The 22,352-nt window shown below is 44.8% G+C and overlaps 1 protein-coding gene across 2 annotated transcripts in view; it reads left to right on the top strand.

Moving 5' to 3' along the window:
• LOC115185714 (maestro heat-like repeat-containing protein family member 1) overlaps positions 1–21,984 on the top strand; it is a 39,880-nt gene extending 17,896 nt beyond the window's left edge. For both annotated transcript variants that reach the window (XM_029745799.1, XM_029745798.1), the window contains 20 exons: positions 324–446; positions 691–770; positions 1,068–1,212; positions 6,553–6,648; positions 6,742–6,846; positions 7,472–7,607; positions 8,016–8,128; positions 8,359–8,511; positions 8,593–8,747; positions 9,408–9,573; positions 9,693–9,889; positions 10,296–10,433; positions 10,578–10,692; positions 12,262–12,408; positions 13,536–13,724; positions 17,644–17,793; positions 18,124–18,258; positions 18,519–18,621; positions 19,205–19,270; positions 19,546–21,984. In XM_029745799.1, coding sequence (XP_029601659.1) covers positions 324–446; positions 691–770; positions 1,068–1,212; positions 6,553–6,648; positions 6,742–6,846; positions 7,472–7,607; positions 8,016–8,128; positions 8,359–8,511; positions 8,593–8,747; positions 9,408–9,573; positions 9,693–9,889; positions 10,296–10,433; positions 10,578–10,692; positions 12,262–12,408; positions 13,536–13,724; positions 17,644–17,793; positions 18,124–18,258; positions 18,519–18,621; positions 19,205–19,270; positions 19,546–19,622 — 2,589 coding nt within the window. In that variant the 3' untranslated portion in view covers positions 19,623–21,984. The remainder of the gene's footprint in view (positions 1–323; positions 447–690; positions 771–1,067; positions 1,213–6,552; positions 6,649–6,741; positions 6,847–7,471; positions 7,608–8,015; positions 8,129–8,358; positions 8,512–8,592; positions 8,748–9,407; positions 9,574–9,692; positions 9,890–10,295; positions 10,434–10,577; positions 10,693–12,261; positions 12,409–13,535; positions 13,725–17,643; positions 17,794–18,123; positions 18,259–18,518; positions 18,622–19,204; positions 19,271–19,545) is intronic.
• Positions 21,985–22,352: the final 368 nt, after the last annotated feature.

The following is a 22,352-nucleotide window of genomic DNA, read 5'->3' as shown; positions in this document are numbered from 1 at the left end:
CATCATTTCTTTATGGACCCCTGACATTTTCAACAACATGTTGAAATCCTTGGTCCTGCTCTAGGCTATCCAGCTATCTGTAGATGTTTTATAGATGGCATAGGGAACTTTAGAATCATAGGGTAAGTGACTGTCTGTATGCTTGAGGGCTGCACTATACAACTAATATTTGGTTGTCTTGCTCACAATGATGCGAACCAACTAAACCTCGGACTGCTATCGCCATGAACACAGTCTGAGGCTGTGTGTTTGTGTCTGTCTCCCTGTGTGTGTGTGTGTGTGTGTGTGTGTGTGTGTGTGTGCGCTGTATTCCCCCCCATCAGGACCTGACCATGAAGCTGAGTCTGATTCAGAGTGTGGGGCTCATAGCCAAGGCCATCAGCACCGTCGTACGCAATCAGGGCTACATGTTTGTCCGTAAGCAGGAACTCATGGGAGTCATGATGGTCAGTGTTTTATGTCATGTATCTGTTGTGTCGTTGTTAGGACAGTGTTATGTAGCCCTTATGATGGAGGGTAACATAAAATGTTACTGGATTTAGATCACACCAACTGTAAAACGTTGTTTGACTGCCTATGACTGCTGTTATGTCTTATGCAGCTGTTAGAAAGGCTTTATGATATGAGGGCTGCTACAGTCAAGTGGTTCTGATTGTGTTGACCCATCTCAATATCTTCCTTTTATTGAAGGATTTTATCAAGGCAGAACCCACGGATGCCATGCGGACTCCGGTTCGCCACCTTGTGATGACCACGTGTGCCAACCTCATGTATCCTTTAATGCCCAGAGGTGTGCTAGTGGGTTGCATATTGGAACAGAGCCCAGAGATGTCAGCCATAGACTGTCAGCCTGTCAGGAGCTTGTCAGTACCATGTGTTTCATTTTCCTCTCGGGTTGCAGAAATCAGGGAACTTTCCCCAAATTCCCAGATTTTTCAGAAATCCTGGTTGGAAGATTACTGGATATTCAGGAATCTTCCAACCAGGATGTCTGGAAAACCTGGGTTTTTGCAACCCTAGCCTCTACTGAGTGACATCATTGATCCTTGACCCCGGGTTGACCCCAGTAACCTGGAGCCGGCGCTGACGGAGAATGAGAACTTTGATATGCTGCGGACGTGTCTGAACGGTGTGTACGGCCTTCCCCCGGTGAACACTCCGGACAAGGACAGGGGAAAAGACGAGGAGGTGCTGGAGCCCCAACAGAGAGAGGTGAGAGATGAAGCTGAAGCATCTCAATACCTCGTTGGGATTTTTCACCGTCAGTGGGTTGCTGTAGTCAACAGGTGCACAAACCTGGAGGGGGAGCAAAATGACAATTACTATACATGTAGGTACATTAACTATTATTCATACAAATCAACCAATCCATATTGAAAAGTACATTTGTTCTTGATTCAATCTAATTGATGTTGACCTAAGTGCAATCAAACCAATGCATCGAGGACATTTCAAAGTCAGTGGATTGGCATAGGGTGAGTCACAAACCATGTGACTAAAGCAGGAAGTGATTTATTATGTATCCTGTTATAGAGAAACCTTTTAGTTATGTTCAACTTTAGGACACACATGAACAACCTCAAGTATATATATACTGTATACACAGCCCTTCTCTGTGTGTGTAGACATGCAGTCATCGCAGCAAAAACATAAACCTGCACTTATTTTGTGAAAGTATGAAACAGGGTGTTCGCGGGTCCTTAAAAAAATCTCATTCATTTATCTGATTTAAAGGCCTTAAGTCTAAAAATGTCTTAAATTCAGTTTTCAAACGTCTTAAAGAATGTGACGGAGATGACTACACTGTTTTACATTGTGCTTCTGCATAATTGTTGCCACTGCGGCAAAACGGCAACGTTAAATAACAATCGAGCCGCACTTTCAAGATGTTAGAGGTGTGTGTGTGTGTGTGTGTGTGTGTGTGTGTGTGTGTGTGTGTGTGTGTGTGTGTGTGTGTGTGTGTGTGTGTCGGACCGTTGCCAGAGGAGAGAGAAGGTAGCCTATACAGTCAGACAACAACCCAATCTGGGATGGTAAACCGACATTGTCCTTCTCTTACCTAAGAAATGTTGCTTATGTTTGTGATTAGGCTGCACAATGTTCCTGCAGATTGTTTTGGTTGTAAAAACATTTTTTGCTCAACAGTAACGTGCGTTAATCTGCTTCCTGAAATGAAAGTATCTGCCCTGTCCATGTTTGGCTGCTGGCTCTCGCTCCTTCCCCCTTTACACACAGAGTGAAGGGAGAGATGCGTTCTGAGAAGAGCAAGCAAACTGACAGTTGAGCAACATTTTAGAAATGTAATTGTGGGAAAGACAGTTGTTTTAAAACAACTATTTTTACTGTTAAGAGTAGAGTCTCAGCTTTGTGTATACTGTAAAAATAATTTCTGTGAAGATAGAGGAAATGACACCACTTTACAAACGGCTGATGAGCCAGTGGAACGGAGTGGAGTGTACCATTTGGGGTGAATACAATGGAATGTTTTTGTAGGATGTTACATTTACTGTTGGATCAATTGCATTGCTATCCAGCAACAATATCATATTTAGAGTTAGCACTCTAGCTAATGTGTTTTGAGTTCCTACTTCCTCGGGCAGCAGGTAGCCTAGCGGTTACAGGCCCTAAATAAATAAATAAATATACCAAAGGTTGCTGGTTTCAATACCCGACAAGGTGAAAAATCTGAGCAAGGCACCTCAACCCTAATTAGCTCCAGGGGTGCCGTACTACTATGGCTGACCCTTTAAAGCCTTTCACAGCACCTATCTGGTGTATGTGACAATACATTAGATTTATTTGTATCATTATGTAGCATATAGCCTTGGCCAATATACACAAACATGCAGACAAATAAAAATATCTGATTATTCTGGATCCTATTTTGTTATTGCACATCAGAATAACTATCATGCATTCCCTGAACATGTCAGATGAAATGTCTATAACAAGGTCTGTCTTTGTACTGGATAAAGTCCGTCTTAGAGCCTTCCCTCAAAGTACAGCCATTTGATCCTGGATTCACTGAATGAGTTATTTAATTTTTTGGGTTGTAGGCTAATGTTCTAGTCTTATCCCATAATTATTTTTGGATAATACCTCCAGCAGACCTACTGGGTGTGTAGACTTTTGTTCCAGCCCCAGTCTAACACGTCAGATTCTACAAATCAACTGCTCAACAGGACCTTGTTAATCTGACTCCGGTGTGTTTGAGCAGTGCTGAATCAAACACACCCAGTGACCTAGTTCACCAGGTGGAGAGTTGACCACATGTTTATACACTTACTGTGCTGGATATTTGACTTTAAGTATTTTTTCACAGTGGTATGGTTATGTTCAGTATCATTGGAGCAGGTATAGGTATGGAAGCCTTCTGGACACTTAGTTTGTGATCTAGCTAATGATTAGCCCATTGGGGCAGATGGGCAACCCCATGCTTCTGCCATCTATAGCCTAGCAGCCCAGCGATCATCAACTAGATTCAGATGCAGGCTAGGGCTGGGCGATATGGACCAAAAGTCATATCCCGATTTATACACTGCTCAAAAAAATAAAGGGAACACTTAAACAACACAATGTAACTCCAAGTCAATCACACTTCTGTGAAATCAAACTGTCCACTTAGGAAGCAACACTGATTGACAATCAATTTCACATGCTGTTGTGCAAATGGAATAGACAACAGGTGGAAATTATAGGCAATTAGCAAGACACCCCAATAAAGGAGTGGTTCTGCAGGTGGGAACCACAGACCACTTCTCAGTTCCTATGCTTCCTGGCTGATGTTTTGGTCACTTTTGAATGCTGGCGGTGCTTTCACTCTAGTGGTAGCATGAGACGGAGTCTACAACCCACACAAGTGGCTCAGGTAGTGCAGCTCATCCAGGATGGCACATCAATGCGAGCTGTGGCAAGAAGGTTTGCTGTGTCTGTCAGCGTAGTGTCCAGAGCATGGAGGCGCTACCAGGAGACAGGCCAGTACATCAGGAGACGTGGAGGAGGCCGTAGGAGGGCAACAACCCAGCAGCAGGACCGCTATCTCCGCCTTTGTGCAAGGAGGAGCAGGAGAAGCACTGCCAGAGCCCTGCAAAATGACCTCCAGCAGGCCACAAATGTGCATGTGTCTGCTCAAACGGTCAGAAACAGACTCCATGAGGGTGATATGAGGGCCCGTCGTCCACAGGTGGGGGTTGTGCTTACAGCCCAACACCGTGCAAGACGTTTGGCATTTGCCAGAGAACACCAAGATTGGCAAATTCGCCACTGGCGCCCTGTACTCTTCACAGATGAAAGCAGGTTCACACTGAGCACGTGACAGAGTCTGGAGACGCCGTGGAGAATGTTCTGCTGCCTGCAACATCCTCCAGCATGACCGGTTTGGCGGTGGGTCAGTCATGGTGTGGGGTGGCATTTCTTTGGGGGGGCCGCACAGCCCTCCATGTGCTCGCCAGAGGTAGCCTGACTGCCATTTGGTACCGAGATGAGATCCTCAGACCCCTTGTGAGACCATATGCTGGTGCGGTTGGCCCTGGGTTCCTCCTAATGCAAGACAATGCTAGACCTCATGTGGCTGGAGTGTGTCAGCAGTTCCTGCAAGAGGAAGGCATTGATGCTATGGACTGGCCCGCCCGTTCCCCAGACCTGAATCCAATTGTGCACATCTGGGACATCATGTCTCGCTCCATCCACCAACGCCACGTTGCACCACAGACTGTCCAGGAGTTGGCGGATGCTTTAGTCCATGTCTGGGAGGAGATCCCTCAGGAGACCATCCGCCACCTCATCAGAAGCATGCCCAGGCATTGTAGGGAGGTCATACAGGCACGTGGAGGCCACACACACACTACTGAGCCTCATTTTGACTTGTTTTAAGGATATTACATCAAAGTTGGATCAGCCTGTAGTGTGGTTTTCCACTTTAATTTTTAGTGTGACTCCAAATCCAGACCTCCATGGGTTGATAAATTGGATTTCCATTGATTATTTTTGTGATTTTGTTGTCAGCACATTCAAATATGTAAAGAAAAAAGTTTTTAATAAGATGATTTATTTTAATTTTTTTGAGCAGTATATTTAGGCTGAATATCGATATAAGATATATATCCCGATATTTTTTCCGCAAAGTGAGAGCAAATGTTCAGTCAAAGCCAGATATGACATGTCTCAAGTAGTTTTAACCGGCTATTTCAGTGAACAGTTGAAAAATCAAATGAATAAATAATTAACAGGGCTCTTCACCTGGTTCAGATGAAATGCTCAGCTGTTCAAATAACAATAACATGTAAACATAAACACTGTATAACAACAGGAGTACCTTTTTTTGAAATCAAAGCTCCATAAGGTGCACATTTAAATAAAAATATCTTAAACAAAAATAGCCTATAAAATAGGCCTCTTTTTCTGAAATAAATATTATATATATTTATGACAAAAGTCAACTTTTTAGTTTGACAACTTTAAATGGCTTATTAAAATCAAATTACAGATTTCTTCTCCTTTCTAACAAATCCACAGATGTAAATAACGAACATTACAAAATAATAAAATATGACAAACCCTAGTAAGGGCAGCAATTATATATAAATAAAGAACAAAATAAAGTGCTCAGTTTGAGAAAATGTTTTTTAAACCTCAGCCTGAGATTACCATTTTGCTTTTTGTTAACTAAATTTCTTATCTGAACAGCCTCAACCAGTTGCACAAGAAACAGACTATCAACTCAATAAACATTTTCCCCCTCGTTTTTTACTTTGATAAACAGTAATGCTGTCTTGAGGTAGACATTAGGCACACTGCGGGAAAATGAAGTTTGCAGTGAGCTTTGTTTCGGGGCTGGAGCTTTTTCGGATTGTCGACGGCTTGCGGCTGGGGCTTCTGCAGCGCGCAGTTTCACACACTCTTCGTATTGCAGTTTGTGCTTCCACCCCTGGCTGGAACTTTTTTATGGCACTGCCTACATATAACGTGATTTTGTTGCTCATCTGATACTTTGAATCCGAACCATCTCCAAATTACTGAGCCAATGCTTTTTCTTTTACTAACCAATTCCTCCTCAAAACGCTCCGCAGACGCTGTTGCTTCCTCCATGTTTGTTGAAGTGTCTGTTCCTGCCCCTCCCCCCTCTGTGCATGAAAGAGGAGGGGCGGGGCGCAGAGAGCTCCGGGTCTGCAGCTTGCTTGGAGCAAGGATCAAAGCGCAAATTTGAACTATATCGATATATGCGAAATGGTCTAATTTCATATCACATTTAAAATATATCGATATTTTTTTATATCGATATATCGCCCAGCCCTAACGCAGGCTCATTTTTATTGAGCGGATGGAACATAATGACTAATAATTTGTAGACTACAAACTGACCGCAAGAAGCCCAAACAGATATGTTTGACTAAAACATAATCATTTCAAACCTTGCTTACATTTGTATACGATCACGCGTCTCTCTATAATGCGTGGGAATACTTGGGAACAGTCTTAAATTCAACTTCATGGAACCAGCAGATACCCTGAAAGTGGAGACGGTAAAGCTTGTATCTACTGCTTTTCCCACAGGCGTTATACAAAGACACCTTCAATGCTCTTCAGGAGTTGTTGAGGAATATTCTTGCAAGAGACCTGAGTCCAGACGGACTCCAGAGTGTATTCAAGGTAAGTTGGTGATAAGAAGTATACGCTTAAATGTTTACTTATTTATACGTTGATCTTTAGCTCAACCGTGACCCTGTTTTTGGTTGTCCGCAGCACATTGAGGAGTGGTTGAGTTCTGGTCAGGATCATGAGAGGGAGAGGGCGATGAACACCACCGCTCACATCCTGGAGTTCTACTTCAACAACCTCCACGTCAAAGTGAGTCAGAAAAACATCTGCAAACCCTTCTTTCTCCGGTAATATTTGGACCTTACTAGCTGAAGTCCTTGAGTTCTGTAGACATAAACTAACAGCGAATATAGCTGTGTTTGTGTTTTTCAAAACGTTTGAGATGCCGTAGTGTATTTTATAAGCTGACCTTTGTTTGCAGTGGTTCTGAAGGCTCATTTGGTAGGAATATGGGGCTTGTGGTACCAGGACCACAAAATACTGAAGGACATGGAAATAAATCATCCAGAACTCCTGGAGAACAGTAGAAGTTGATAAAAGTGCTTCTTTATTGTTAAAGGGATACTTAGGGATTTTTGCAATGAGGCCATTTATCTACTTTCCCAGACTCCGATGAACAGGTGAACTGAACTAGAAGTCTATGGGTATCTGCTAGCATCCTTGTAGATACCAATATACTCCGTCATTGCGCTAAAGCTAGTTAGCGTTGGCTTGCAAAACAACCTCTAATTTCCTTAATACTGGACACAGAGTCATAAAAATGGTATCCACAAGTGGGGGAAGTAGATACAGGGCCTCATTGCCAAAATCCTGAAGGATCCCTTTAAACGTGGAACCAACCCATAGCCTTAATCTGGGTGTTCTGTCTCTGTAGAACATGGTAACCTTCCACAACCTGGGATCTCTCCTGGGCCGCTTGGCCCCCCGATGCACCGACCCCAACCCCCTGGTCCGCAGGGCAGCCATCGACTGCATCTACACACTGCTCTACATCCAGCTACGCTACGAAGGTACACACACACACACACACACACACACACACACACGCTGTCTCTGATTCCTTTTCTCTGCTGACCAGCTTATCTCCCCCAGCGACCAGCTTATCTCCCCCAACGACCAGCTTATCTCCCCCAGCGACCAGCTTATCTCCCCCAGCGACCAGCTTATCTCCCCCAGCGACCAATACAGCCCATTTGTGGGCCTCTTTAATACGGGAAACTCTGGTTCTGTTCCAAAGGGCACCCTATTCCCTGTATAGGGCCCATAAGACTCTGGTCAAAAGGAGTTCACTATATAGCGAATGGGCTGCCTTTTGGGAAGCACAGCTCTGTGTTTGTGTGGCATTCCGCTGGGAGTGAGATTGCAGTGTGTGGAGCTCAGCTGCAGCTGGTCTCATTGTCTCCCTGCCCTGGCACTAGGCTTCTCTCTGGACTATAAAGACGACTCGGTGGAGAGACTGATCACACTGAGGGAGAGCATGGACAACCCAGACCACTCTGTCCTCTACAAGACCTGCTCCGAGCTGGCCAAGGTAAGGAATTCTGTTACAGGATAGGAGAATACAGTCAGCATTACATACACAAAAATATTAAGACATTGTTTCACCTTGGGTTTCAAAATTCTGGTCAACTCTTTCTGGAAAACCTGGGAATTTGGGAAAAGTTACTGGAATTTTGCAACTCTACTTTCATAATGTGTGTCTTTATTTTGTGTCTGTCTTTTCCCTTCTGTCTGTCTCTGTCTGTCTGTCTGTCTGTGTAGATCATCAGTAAGCGTCTGCCCCAGCAGCAGCTCAACACTCTCATCTTCATGTTGTTTGAGGGGCTGGTGGACTCCCAGTCTAACTGCTCCAGAGCCTCCAGTGTTCTACTCAACACCCTGCTGAAGCACAGAGGAGCTGGACTACAAGACCTGGTACACTGGCACACTCACTGACTCGCACACTCTCTCTCTCACACACACATTCACCCCCTCTAAATGAGCTGTGTGTTTCAGGTATCAGAGATGCTGGAGGTGCTTCACATCCGTCTGCAGATGATCAGTGAGGAGCAGGTGAAGGTGTCTGTGGCCCAGTCCATTCTCATCCTGGCTACACAGCACCTCCAGACTGTCATCAACACACTCATCTCCTACCCCCTGCCCTTCGACAGGTGAGAACCATCTCTCTCTTCCTCTCCTCCCTCCATCTCCTACCCCCTGCCATCTCCTACCCCCTGCCCTTCGACAGGTGAGAACCATCTCTCTCTTCCTCTCCTCCCTCCCTCCATCTCCTACCCCCTGCCCTTCGACAGGTGAGAACCATCTCTCTCTTCATCTCCTACCCCCTGCCCTTCGACAGGTGAGAACCATCTCTCTTCCACTCCTCCCTCCATCTCCTACCCCCTGCCCCTACAACTGAGATCCCCTTCTCTCTCTTCCCCTTGTCTCCCCTCTGTTCAACAAGGAAGATTCCTCTGTCTTTGTTTCTCCATTTGACAAGTGACAGCTCTCTCCTCCTATCCTTCTCCTTTCCAAAAGCCAACTCCCTTTCTCCCTGCTTCATTTGACATGTTAATTCTCTCGCTCTCACACACACACACACACACACACACACACACACACACACACACACACACACACACACACACACACACACACACACGAGTGAGACTCCATGAATCTTCCAACCAGTATTTCTGGAGAACTGATGAATTTGGGGAAAGTTAGACACTTTGCAACCCTGTGTGTAGTAGCAGAGGAAATGGTTTCACTGCCTCCCATTCAAAGTGAGCCCTACCCCTCATGGTGGCTTCTCCCTGTGTGATCCCCAGTTGGAGCTGTGAGATGTGGATTGCCCTGGGGGCAGACAGTAAACTGGCCTCTCAGATCATGGAGATGCTGATGGAGAAGCTCAACATCATGGTGCCCTACGTGGACAAGAAGGAGTCCATGATGAGAGGAGGCCTCACCAAGGTGGCCACCAGTCACCCTCTAGCTGTGAGTAGCAGGTTATAGAGTGCTATGATGAGACTGTCTGGGTAATGGTGTGTTGCTAGGTTTATTTGTGTCAAATGTACAAGTCTGAGCAGTCATTTTCTATGCTATTCTATTGCCAGATGACCTGTGCCCTGAAGGAGATGATGCTGAACGGCCAGAGCCAGGATGCTGTGGTGTCCCTGTTCCCCCAGCTCTTCAGCTCCCTGCTGGTCCGCCTGGGCTCCAGCCTGGGGGTCACACTACCCAAAGACATCAACAGCTTCGGAACAAACAGAAAGAGCCCCACCAAACTGGCCGCTGGCTTCGACGTGTGCGGGTGGGTTAGGAGCCGACATACGCTAGCTAGCGCATACTGTATCATAAGACACACGGGGTGGAGTGCAGGGACAATCCATTAGATTATCTGGAGTGCCAGTGTTGGAAAATGACTAGAGGTTAGGTCCTACAGGGGTCCACATGAACACCCCCCCCCCATATACCTCCCAGAAAATGTGATTACGGAGATCATCCAAACATGTACGTAAATATACACTAAGTACTGGTGACATACTATATGAGTTATCAGTACAGGTAATTAATGAAAAGGAGTAATGGCAGTATTGGTTTCACTGATCATAGTTACCATACAATGTGAAGATGTGAAAATGAAGTTCCTTCAGGAAAAATGGAGTTATTTTAATTGAAGGTTTAACTCCTCTGTCTGTGTGTTCCTGGGTTTGCAGGGTAGCGGTGGAGGCGCTGCGGATCCTCCTGGCCCGGGCCCAGCTGGACCATGTAGTGAAACCCCTGGACCAGGAGGGGGCCTGGGACAAGATGAAGGACCCCCAGCAGCACATCACCGGGGTCACCCTCCTCGCCAGGTACACCCTGACCTTAACCCTGGCTTCATGTCCACATCCTGGTTCAACCCTAACCTCAGCCCTAACTCTTTCTTCATGATATGTACAGTATAGCTACCCTTTATGCTGTACCAGTTAGTGTGAGAGGTGTGTTGTTGTTTTCAGGGCCATGGCCAAGCACGCAGGCCCTCGTCTCCCGGCCATAGTGGAGTGTCTGTGCCCCTGTCTCAACAACATCTACGAGTGTCAGAGGGTCACTATCACAGCCTTCTTCTCTGAGGTGAGCCAAGCCCAGGGCCCACTGTTGTAGGTCTGTGAGGTGAGCCAAGCCCAGGGCCCACTGTTGTAGGTCTGTGAGGTGAGCCAAGCCCAGGGCCCACTGTTGTAGGTCTGTGAGGTGAGCCAAGCCCAGGGCCCACTGTTGTAGGTCTGTGAGGTGAGCCAAGCCCCGGGCACACTGTTGTAGGTCTGTGAGGTGAGCCAAGCCCAGGGCCCACTGTTGTAGGTCTGTGAGGTGAGCCAAGCCCCGGACCCACTGTTGTAGGTCTGTGAGGTGAGCCAAGCCCAGGGCCCACTGTTGTAGGTCTGTGAGGTGAGCCAAGCCCCGGGCCCACTGTTGTAGGTCTGTGAGGTGAGCCAAGCCCAGGGCCCACTGTTGTAGGTCTGTAAGAAGGAAGCAATATGATAGAATGTCCACCTCCACACTGATTATACTTATCCAGAACCTTCACATCTGCAAACATATAAATCCTGTGTGACACCAAGCAATTTGGACGCAATTTCTGTTGCAGATGCAAGTTGCATCATCAACTTTGCTGATACACAAAGCAATTCAAATGCAATAGAAATTGCATGTAACATCCAACACTGTCATACATCACGGTTTCATAAATTATTTGTTTTGCCCAACATTTTTGTAATAGTAACATAATTGATATAGACAAAATACTGGCTGTACAATTTAGCTAGCTAGCCAAAATGTTGCTGTTTTGCCAAGCTACTGTAACTAGCTAGCAAACCAAGCTAGTGATGAGCTAAGCTAGCTAGCTAGTGCAGTTCATGTGGGACAGAAAGGTCTGGGGGAGGAGACAGGTTAAAGAAGGATTTTTAAGCCTTGAGACAATTGAGACATGGATTGTGTATGTGTGCCATTCAGAGGGTGAATGGGCAAGACAATCTAGAAGTGCCTTTGAACGGGCTGCCTTCAGACTAGTCTTATGAGGGTTGTGGGCGTCCTGGAGCAAAATAACTGACATGTACGTGTTTGTGAGGGTCATATTAGTGTATCGCCCAAACTGTTCACACACTACAGACACAAGTTGGCAGATCGGATGTACCGACTTCAGACGAGTCCCGTGATGCTTGTGGGGGGGTCGGTGTTAGAGGTGGGGCTGCCCACATCCACTCTAGGGGGGTTTAGAGGTGTCAGAGTTAGGATGTCAAACTGGACATAGTGGCTTTACAGTATTATAATACTTGGAAGGGATTGCATTTTAATTGCCGTTGTCACTAGGAGTGAAAGTACTTTACATTGCATTTGTTGAGCTTTTGTACGTCTCCTACATGTATATCTCAATGCACTGGCTTCAGACTGTGTTCTGTCTCTGTGTGTAACACTAGTTACTGAACCACTGGCTTCACACTGTGTTCTGTCTCTGTGTGTAACACTAGTTACTGAACCACTGGCTTCACACTGTGTTCTGTCTGTGTGTAACACTAGTTACTGAACCACTGGCTTCACACTGTGTTCTGTCTGTGTGTAACACTAGTTGCTGAACCACTGTGTTCTGTCTCTGTGTGTAACACTAGTTGCTGAACCACTGTGTTCTGTCTCTGTGTGTAACACTAGTTGCTGAACCACCACGTGGTGACAGAGCTGATGATGATGGATGTCCTGATGAACAACATGATGGAGCGTATCTCTGACCCCTGCTGTACCGTCCGCATGCTGGCCGTCAGGGGGCTGGGGAACATCGCTGTGGGATCACCTGAGAAGGTACATATGGAGGGGGGGGGGGGGGGGGGGGGCGTGCTGGCCCTCAGGGGGCTGTTGAACATCGCTGTGGGATCACCTGAGAATGTACATATGGAGGGGCGGGGGGGCGTGCTGGCCGTCAGGGGGTTGGGGAACATCGCTGTGGGATCACCTGAGAAGGTACATATGGAGGGGGGGGGGGGCGTGCTGGCCATCAGGGGGCTGGGGAACATCGCTGTGGGATCACCTGAGAAGGTACATATGGAGGGGGGGGGAAGCGAGAGGGGAGGGGGCGTGCTGGTTGTCAGGGGGCTGGGGAACATCGCTGTGGGATCACCTGAGAAGGTACATATGGGGGGGGGGGGGAAGCGAGAGGGGAGGGGGCGTGCTGGTTGTCAGGGGGCTGGGGAACATCGCTGTGGGATCACGTGAGAAGGTACATATGGAGGGGGGGCGTGCTGGCCGTCAGGGGGCTGGGGAACATCGCTGTGGGATCACCTGAGAAGGTACATATGGAGGGGGGGGGAGAGCGAGGGGTGTGCTGGTTGTCAGGGGGCTGGGGAACATCGCTGTGGGATCACCTGAGAAGGTACATATGGAGGGGGGGGGACAAGAGGGGAGGGGGCGTGCTGGCCATCAGGGGGCTGGGGAACATCGCTGTGGGATCATCTGAGAAGGTACATATGGAGGGGGGGACAAGAGGGGAGGGGTGTGCTGGTTGTCAGGGGGCTGGGGAACATCACCATAGGATCAGCTGAGAAGGTATGACTGATTTTAATCTTACCTCAATGTGGCAATAATACGCAGGCAAAAAGCATTAACAGAAGTTAATGCTTAGGATATACTACAGAGCAGGATCAATGAGTTAGCCAGATATATTTTGGGTTGTTTATAAAATATATATTGGTTTTCTGGTTCATTAAGAAATCTGAACTGTGTTTTTGGTGGAGTCAATTAGACCATGCCAATTTCAGGTTTATATAAAATGTATATAAAAAGTTATTTCAGAATATTTAGACAAGTTATCTGGCTATCCTACTTTGTAGTATATCCCTCTGGTCTACCCAAGACAGCAGCAGAGGGGAACAATGTTTCAGACAAATATGGATCTCAATGTAATCAGAACCTCTACAAAATCTATTTTCTAGGTAAATAAATATGCTAAGGAGTTGCTGGCTGCTATGAGCTCTGGGATGGAGGAGAAGGACGACCCTGGGAAACGCATCACTCTGGAGGCCATGTCGGGCCTGTCCAAGGTGCTCCTCTACCTGGACAAGAAGAACGTCCAGCTGCTGGTTGTCTACATCTTCATGAAGATCAAACCCTTCCTGGAGAGTGTGAGTAGAGCAGAGAGACACTTCTGTTGTCATGGTTACCACCCTGCTGCATCCCACTGTTGTCATGGTAGAGCTACCACCCTGCTGCAGCCCACTGTTGTCATGGTAGCGTTACCACCCTGCTGCATCCCACTGTTGTCATGGTAGAGTTACCACCCTGCTGCAGCCCGCTGTTGTCATGGTAGCGTTACCACCCTGCTGCATCCCACTGTTGTCATGGTAGAGTTACCACCCTGCTGCATCCCACTGTTGTCATGGTAGAGTTACCACCCTGCTGCAGCCCACTGTTGTCATGGTAGCGTTACCACCCTGCTGCAGCCCACTGCTGGCTTGCCTCTGAAACTAAGCAGGGTTGGTCCTGGTCGGTCCCTAGATAGGAGACCAGATGCTGCTGGAAGTGGTGTTGGAGGGCCAGTAAGAGGCACCAAAATATCCCAATGCCCCAGGGCAGTGATTGGGGACATTGCCCTGTGTAGGGTGCTGTCTTTCGGATGGGACGTTAAACAGGTGTCCTGACTCTCTGTGGTCACTAAAGATCCCATGGCACTTATTGTTAGAGTAGAGGTGTTAACCCTGGTGTCCTGGCTAAATTCCCAATCTGGCCCTCATACCATCACGGTCACCTAATCATCCCCAGCTTACTATTGGCTCATTCACCCCCTCTCCCCTGTAACTATTCCCCAGGTTGTTGCTGTAAATGAGTGTGTTTTTTTAGTCAACTTAACTGGTAGAATAAGGGTTCAATCAAAATAAATGGAGGTGAATCCTGGTCCCTGTACATTGATTCTATGTCCAGTAGCTTTTGTCTATTGACTTTATTACTTTGGCGCGGCAGGTTCAGAGTTTGTTTTGATATTTTAACCTGTGTGTCGTGATCGCGTTTGGTGTAGGGGGACAAAATAAAGTGGTTAGAGCGTTGGACTAGTAACCGAAAGGTTGCTAGATCGAAACCCCGCGCTGACAAGGTAAAAATCTGTCGTTCAGCCCCTGAAAAAGGCAGTTAACCCACTGTTCCTAGGCCATCATTGTCAATAAGAATTTGTTCTTGACTGACTTGCCTAGTTAAATAAATAAAAAAGAATAATGACAAACTTTGCAAGGTTGCCCTCACAAAATAGGTTTCTTACCTCAAGGGCCTTTTGTAGTTAATAACATAAGACATGCAGTTTAACCTTACAAGCGTCATTGAGGTATATGTGGCTCTTCGCTATAGGGGGCAGTATTTTCACGTCCGGATGAAAAATGTACCCAAATTAAACGGCCTGCTACTCAGGCCCAGAGTCAAATATTTGCATATTATTAGTAGATTTGGATAAAAAACACTCTGAAGTTTCTAAAACTGTTTGAATGATGTCTGTGAGTATAACAGAACTCATATGGCAGGCAAAAACCTGAGAAAAATCCAACCAGGAAGTGGGAAGTCTGAGACTTGTAGTCTTTCAGACCATTTTCTTTTGAAACTACAGTGTCTGTGGGGTCAACTTGCACTTCTTAAGGCTTCCGCTAGATGTCAACAGTCTTTACAAAGTTGTTTGAGTCTTCTATGGTGGATTTTGACCGAATAACAGCCGGTTCAAGCAGTGGACAGTCTGAGGTCATGTAGTTACTTCATGCGCATTCACGCATGGATAGCATTTTTTATTTTTCTTCTGTAATGAATACGCTGTTGTCCGGTTGGAATATTATCGATTGTTTATGTTAACACCCTAAGGTTTGATTGGACACAGCGTTTGACATGTTTCTACAAACGGTAATGGAACTTTTGAGCTTTTCGTCTATTGATTTGCGCCCCCGTCTCGTGCCTTTGGAAGTGTTTTGGACGTGCCAACAAAACGGAGGTATTTGGACATAAATTATGGACTTCATCAAACAAATGAACATTTCTTGTGGAAGTGGGAGTCCTTCCGAGTGCATTCCGCCGAAGATCAGCAAAGGTAAGAAAATATTTATAACAGTATTTTAGAGTTTTGACGACGCCGTGGCTTGACGGCTAACTGTATAGCTTGCATTGATGGCGGAGCTCTGTACTCAGAATATTGAACAATGTGCTTTCTCCGTAAAGTTTTAAAAAAAATCTGAAACAGCGGTTGCATTAAGAGGTAGTATATCTATAATTCTTTAAATAATTGTTATATATTTTGTCAACGTTTATGATAAGTATTTCTGTAAATGAATGTGCACATTCACCGGAAGTTTTGAAGGCAAATCATTTTCTGAACATCACGCACCAATGTAAAATGCTGTTTTTGGATATAAATATGAACTTGATCGAACAAAACATTGTGTAACATGATGTCCTAGGAGTGTCATCTGATGAAGATCGTCAAAGGTTAGTGCTTCATTTTAGCTGGATTTTGGGTTTTGTGACGCCTCTCCATGCTAGGAAAATGGCTGTGTGGCTTTTCTTGTTTAGGTGGTGTCTAATCTAGGTGGTGTCTAATCTAATGTTTTGCTTTCGCTGTAAAGCCTTTTTGAAATCGGACAACGTGGTTGGATTCAGGAGAAGTGTATCTTTTAAAATGGTGTAAAATAGTCATATGTTTGAGAAATTGAAATTATTTGATTTTTGATGTTTTGAATTTCGCGCCCTGCTGTTCCGTTGGCTAGGTGTTCCGCTGGCGGAACGCCTAGATGCAAGAAGTTAATTAAGCTTATTTGAACTATTCCTGATATAAGTCCAGCGTCTGGCACCGTAAAATATGCTTTTCTCTCTTGGTAACTCCCCTACCTGATAGATATAGATTAAGGTGAAATTACACCAATCACGGAACCATAACCGGCTGCGCGCATGCACCATCGTGCATACATTTATTTTGTCCCCCCACACCAAACGCGATCACGACACGCAGGTTAAAATATCAAAACAAACTCTGAACCAATTACATTAATTTGGGGACAGGTCGAAAAGCATTAAACATGTATGGCAATTTAGCTAGTTAGCTTGCACTTGCTAGCTAATTTGTCCTATTTAGCTAGTTTGCTGTTGCTAGCTAATTTGTCCTGGGATATAAACATTTGGTTGTTATTTTACCTGAAATGCACAAGGTCCTCTACTCCGACAATTAATCCAAACATAAAAACGATCAACCGAATCGTTTCTAGTCATCTCTCCTCCTTCCAGGCCTTTTCATCGTTTTAACTTATATGGTGATTGGCATCTAAACTTTCATAGTATTACCACGACAACTGGCAACAGTTCGTCTTTCAATCACCCACGTGGGTATAACCAATGAGGAGATGGCACGTGGGTACCTGCTTCTATAAACCAATGAGGAGATGGGAGAGGCAGGACTTGCAGTGCGATCTGCGTCAGAAATAGGAATGACTTGTATTTTAGCCCTTGACAACGCAGACGCTCGCGAGCAGTGTGGGTGCAATAATTTAATAATATAGATTCCTAAATTTATTTTGCAATGCACGCGATGCGAGCGGTGTAGTCAGGGTATTAGAGACTAGTGGCCTCTGAGGAGGATGCTTGTGATGGGGCTACAACGTCTGAAACAGATTTGTAAGGCTTATTAGGTTTCACTTCTCTTCTCAGAGATAAGGCAAGATATTATATGTTTATGTGATACTTGGTGCTTTGAGTTCCTAGTTTCTCAGGGTCAGATTACTATCATGTAGAAGTTGACAGTATCAAGAAATGGACAACCTTGTTTCAATAAATGGATGTTAGACCGTGAGTCGCTCTGGATAAGAAGGGTTTGATCTGCTAAATGACAATGTATTAAATGATGATGGGTTTAGGTTGGATCCTCTGAAGGTTCTCTGTTATGTAGGTCTACGTGTGTGTTAACGTTATGATGGGTTTAGGTTGGATCCTCTGAAGGTTCTCTGTTATGTAGGTCTACGTGTGTTAACGTTATGATGGGTTTAGTTTGGATCCTCTAACTGCGCTCCTGTACTGTTGACCCAATAGGAGAATGATGAGATCCGCTGTGCCTCCATCATGCTCCTGGGGAACCTGTCTAAGTTTGGTTCAGGAGAGCCTGTGTTCAAGGACCAGATCCACAATGTACTGGTCAGCCTGCTGCTGCACCTCAGTGACCCCAACCTGCAGGTGGTCAAGGTGGGTAACCTCACATCAACACTCACGTAGTGGACTTGGGAAACTATGGTTCTACGAACTGGTTTGATGTTTGGTACAGTATACCTGTTGTCTAGTTTTCTTTGCAGTCCTGTGCTTTACATAAGTAGAATTCATCTGATATAGTCTGGTTTATATCGTAGAATTCATCTGCTATAGTCTGGTTTATTTCATAGATTCATCTGATATAGTCTGGTTTATTTCATAGATTAAAGTGAATCATACGTTATTACGTCATCGTGGATTGAACTGAAGCAGCCTTTGTGCTGAGACTCAGATGGTAGACTAAAAGACTGTTTCCTATCTGTGCAGGCGTGTAAGTATGCCATGCGAGTGTGTGCTCCGGTGGTGGGCTCAGAGCTCATCACCACTATGTTCCAGAACCATCTCCACGAGGACAAGAGTCTGCACTACGGAGAGTTCATCAACGACCTCACCAAATATCTTGTGAGTTGATCACGGTCTAGTACTGTAATACTCTACTCACCATCACCATCGGCCATCAAAACCAGTAACGGAGATCTGGCATCAGGAGAATTATTTACCTACTGTAGTAAACAGCTTTTTAAATGCGTTGCGTTGCACGCTATGCAATCAGTGGAGCAGTTGCCTTGGAAACCCACCTTGAATAATAATGTTCTATTACAGAAGGTTCCGGTTATTTTTCTCTTTTTATATGATAGAACTGTTATTTGATTTGTCACCAGATTCAAGACTTCCCTGGCATGCTCAACTTCTACCACATCACTGTCATCCAGTTCTTCAAAAGCAACTGGGCCGAGGTTCGGGCCGGCGCTGCTATGTTTATCGGTAGGTAGGGAAACTGGTCAGGGTGGGATGTCTCTGTTCCCTTTGATTATCTCTGTTCCCTCAACTTCACCTCAACACCAGGGCGGGATGTCTCTGTTCCCTTTGATTATCTCTGTTCCCTCAACTTCACCTCAACACCAGGGCGGGATGTCTCTGTTTCCTTTGATTATCTCTGTTCCTCAACTTCACCTCAACACCAGGGTTGGGCTTTATTCCATTTCAATTCCAGTCAATTCAGGAAGTACACTGAAATCCCAATTCTCTTCAATGCTTTTCAATAAGGAAAATTGGAATTTGGTTTACCTTGTGAATTGACCTCAACACGGCTCTGCTCTGTGTCTTAGCTTCTGTAGCTATCCCAATGTCTTTGTAGTCATTTATGACTACCAAAAATATTGGTCATTTTTCAGACAGTGGTTGGTTATAATATAGGGTAAATGTCATAATTAGTTGTAATTTTCAAGAAGACAATGTCAATGAAGCTGTTTGCACAAACCAAATATTCTCTCTAATTTACCATGGTAGAGATGTTCACTTAAATATTTATCTAATGGAACATTTAATGTCCTTTATTTCTTTGTAGGTTTCCTTCTGGGTAATCTTCCCGAGGAATTATTTTCTCACATCAACATGGGGAGTGTGACCAAAGGTAGGCTTAGCTGTTTCTAGTTCTACTTCCAAGTGAGTTGGGCCTGTTGGAACGGTTGTTGTAGTCCGTGTGATGAGTACTCCTTCCATGTGATATTACTGTAACTAAATGTGCTTGTGTATGTCGGTCCAGGAGTTATTCCTGCTCAGATCCACGTGATCAGGGAAACCTACCTCATACTTGTTGTCTTCTGTCTGACTAGCGTTGCATAGGACTGGCACCACCTGGGGGAAGACAATGACCTCATACTGTGTTCTGTGTGTGCTGTCTCCCAGGTCTGGTCATGCTGCTCCAGGACCCAGACCCAGTGGTGAGAGTCAAGGCAGCTGAAGCTATGGGCCACTTCCATTGAACAGACACACATCCTGCCTGCTATTCATTACTTCATTAGCTGTTTTAGAATTGTTCATGTTTCTGTTTTCTAAGAAGATGATCTGGTACTTTACATGTTGACAGTGCAACTTGAATTAGTCCTTGAAAGTATGAATTAGTGACCAAAGACTGTACCTCCATGTATAGAAAAACATGCATAGCACTTTGGAGCAGTATTATGAAATCTGTTGCCATTTTTGGAATTTGTCTTTAGAATGTTGAGTGTTAGGGCTAGGTCAATTGGCCAATGGGCCTGACCTTCGCTGAGCTTAGTGTTTAGCTGAATTCCAAATCGAGCACTATCGCATCTTCCCTAGGCACTTCTGTAGACCTGAAGGGATTAGAAAGGTGTAGGCAATATGGTAGTTACTTCCTTGGCCTCCTGATGGGATTTGCCTGCTGGATGGAATCTCCACCATATTGGTTATAGCCATCTATCCCTTTCAGGTCAAGAAAAGGGGCTAGCGGGGAGGGGCTAGGGGTTGATTTGGAATTCAGCCTTATTATTCTGTCTGTGCTGTGAGCCTCCAGCCTCTACTCCATTCACACTAGTCTAGTGGACCACTGAAACACAAGTAGGGCTGGCACTATTACCCTGTAACCCACGGTTATGGATAAAGACCGTAAAAAATGAATGTTACGGTTAAGCCTGTTTCTTCTGCAACATGGACTCTTAACATGATTAAACTTTTTTTGTAATGTAGAATGTTCGTTCAAATTATGTTAACTGGTGTGGCTCATGCAATGGAATGTACTGTACTTTTTGTAATGTCTATTGAGTTGAATCACCAAATCACAACACATATTTGACTTCCTGCTTTGGTCCTATAGGTACACTCGCAATGGCTGCCAGTCCACCCATTATGCCAACATTGAGTTGAATGGGGACTCCTGTTCTATTCATTCTGTTTCTATGGCAGCACATGCAGTCAGGAACGGAGGAGAAATGTCCGTCTACGTTTTATTCATTTGTATTTTTTTGTTATTTGAACGGTTGTTACGGTGACCGCAGTCATTTGGCTGACCAAATTACCATCCTACAAAGTTCCATGACCACCACAGCCCTCCACACAAGGATGAGCAGTTATCAGCCACGTCCAAGGAGGCTGTCAGCAAGGACAGCCCAAAACCATCCCATTTACCCGTTCTTACAGTTACTTCTGCTAGGATTGTCTAACAGGACTGCATCCTAAAACACTATTGTAGCTTGTTCAGAAAATGTCTTGTAGGAACAGGAGTTTTCTCCTGACCACAAGACCTCACCATGGGGGGAAAAACAGGACCTAGTTATATAGTTATACATTGAGTTTCTACTGGTCAGGGAAAATGCCTGGGTCACTTTCTTTAGGACCATGCAATGGAAAATGAATGAGAAATTTGTGTTGTTGGACAAGTCCAGATAGTCTCTCCCCGTTTTCAGTCAGTTTTCTTCCGTTTGGTGCCTAATGAACGTGACCCCTAGTCTTTATCTGTTCTTCTTTACCCCAGGTACAACATGTACGCAACCAGGCACTCCCGTGGAGTTGCCACATATAGTGCCAAATAATCAGACCTGGATTTAAATACTGTTTGATTTATTTCAAAAATAGTGTTTACTTTAACCTGCCAGAGGGGTGGGGTTTGCAGTTTTGCCAGCGCTATTCTATTGGTTCCATTGTGCAGGCAGAATTAAGAACACCTAAAGTACTTGAAATTATTTCAAATAGTATTTGAACCCAGATCTGCAAATAATAGTTTTACTGGGAAGCTGCATTAAGATGGATGTAATAACCTTTCCTTTCTTTTCATATCTCTCCTTGTCTTATCTCACACGCTTTCTCTTAAAAGATGGAATGCACTTAACTTTTCCACTCCTACTGTCCTTTTCATGAGATTGGGTTAGGGTACCGATTATAACAGGTTATGAGGTCTTAAGCTATGACATTCCTGTCAAGTAAGTTTTATGTTGCACTACTTAATCAGTCTGTACACAGTGAATTACACATCCACATGTTTTTGTTGCGTTACTGATGGATAGAGATGTTTGTTTGTGGAAAATTGCGGTATAGGCACTATTTATTGTGTTGCCTACATTGGGTAAAAGTCCTGGTACTAAAGTACAGCTGGATTGGACCTGTGTGTCTGGGGTGTTGAAGGGTTACTGAGGATGATGGCTGTTCTGTTGGACCATTCTTTGTTAATGTAATATTTTAATGTGACATCTTTCAATAATGGACATGGAAAAAGTGCACTGTTAAATATGCAAACCGTGTCCATTTAAAATGGAAACAGGCCTATGATGTTGATGATGGAAATCATATTTTATTTTGGAAATAATAAAGTGATGATCCATAGAAAAATAACTGGTGTCCTGAGCCTTTTATGTCACAATTGTTCAAAGGAAAGCTCTAAGAACTAAGACATAATAAATCATATGCTTATTAAAGCTGTTTGGTAAGGAAAATATGGAGAAAGATGAATATATAAAGGAAAGGTACTTATATACTATTGAGGATATAAACCTTACTGTACAGTATTTGATAACCTGTGGGAGTCCCCTGCTCTCCTCACACTCAGCATTCATCTGGAAAGGCATCTGGCTGATGGAAGTGAATTGGGGAATAAGATTTAATTGTGTCCATCAGAGCAGTTTTTCTAAATGACTAATGGTTTTAATATATCTCCTGAAAAGCTCACTTCAAAGTACTGTCCACTGGGTCTCTTCACAACT

This window comes from Salmo trutta, chromosome 3 (assembly GCF_901001165.1).
Source record: "Salmo trutta chromosome 3, fSalTru1.1, whole genome shotgun sequence".
Taxonomy (NCBI): Eukaryota; Metazoa; Chordata; class Actinopteri; order Salmoniformes; family Salmonidae; genus Salmo; species Salmo trutta.
Note: the sequence above shows the minus strand (reverse complement) of the source record. Positions and strands in the feature narration are given on the sequence as shown.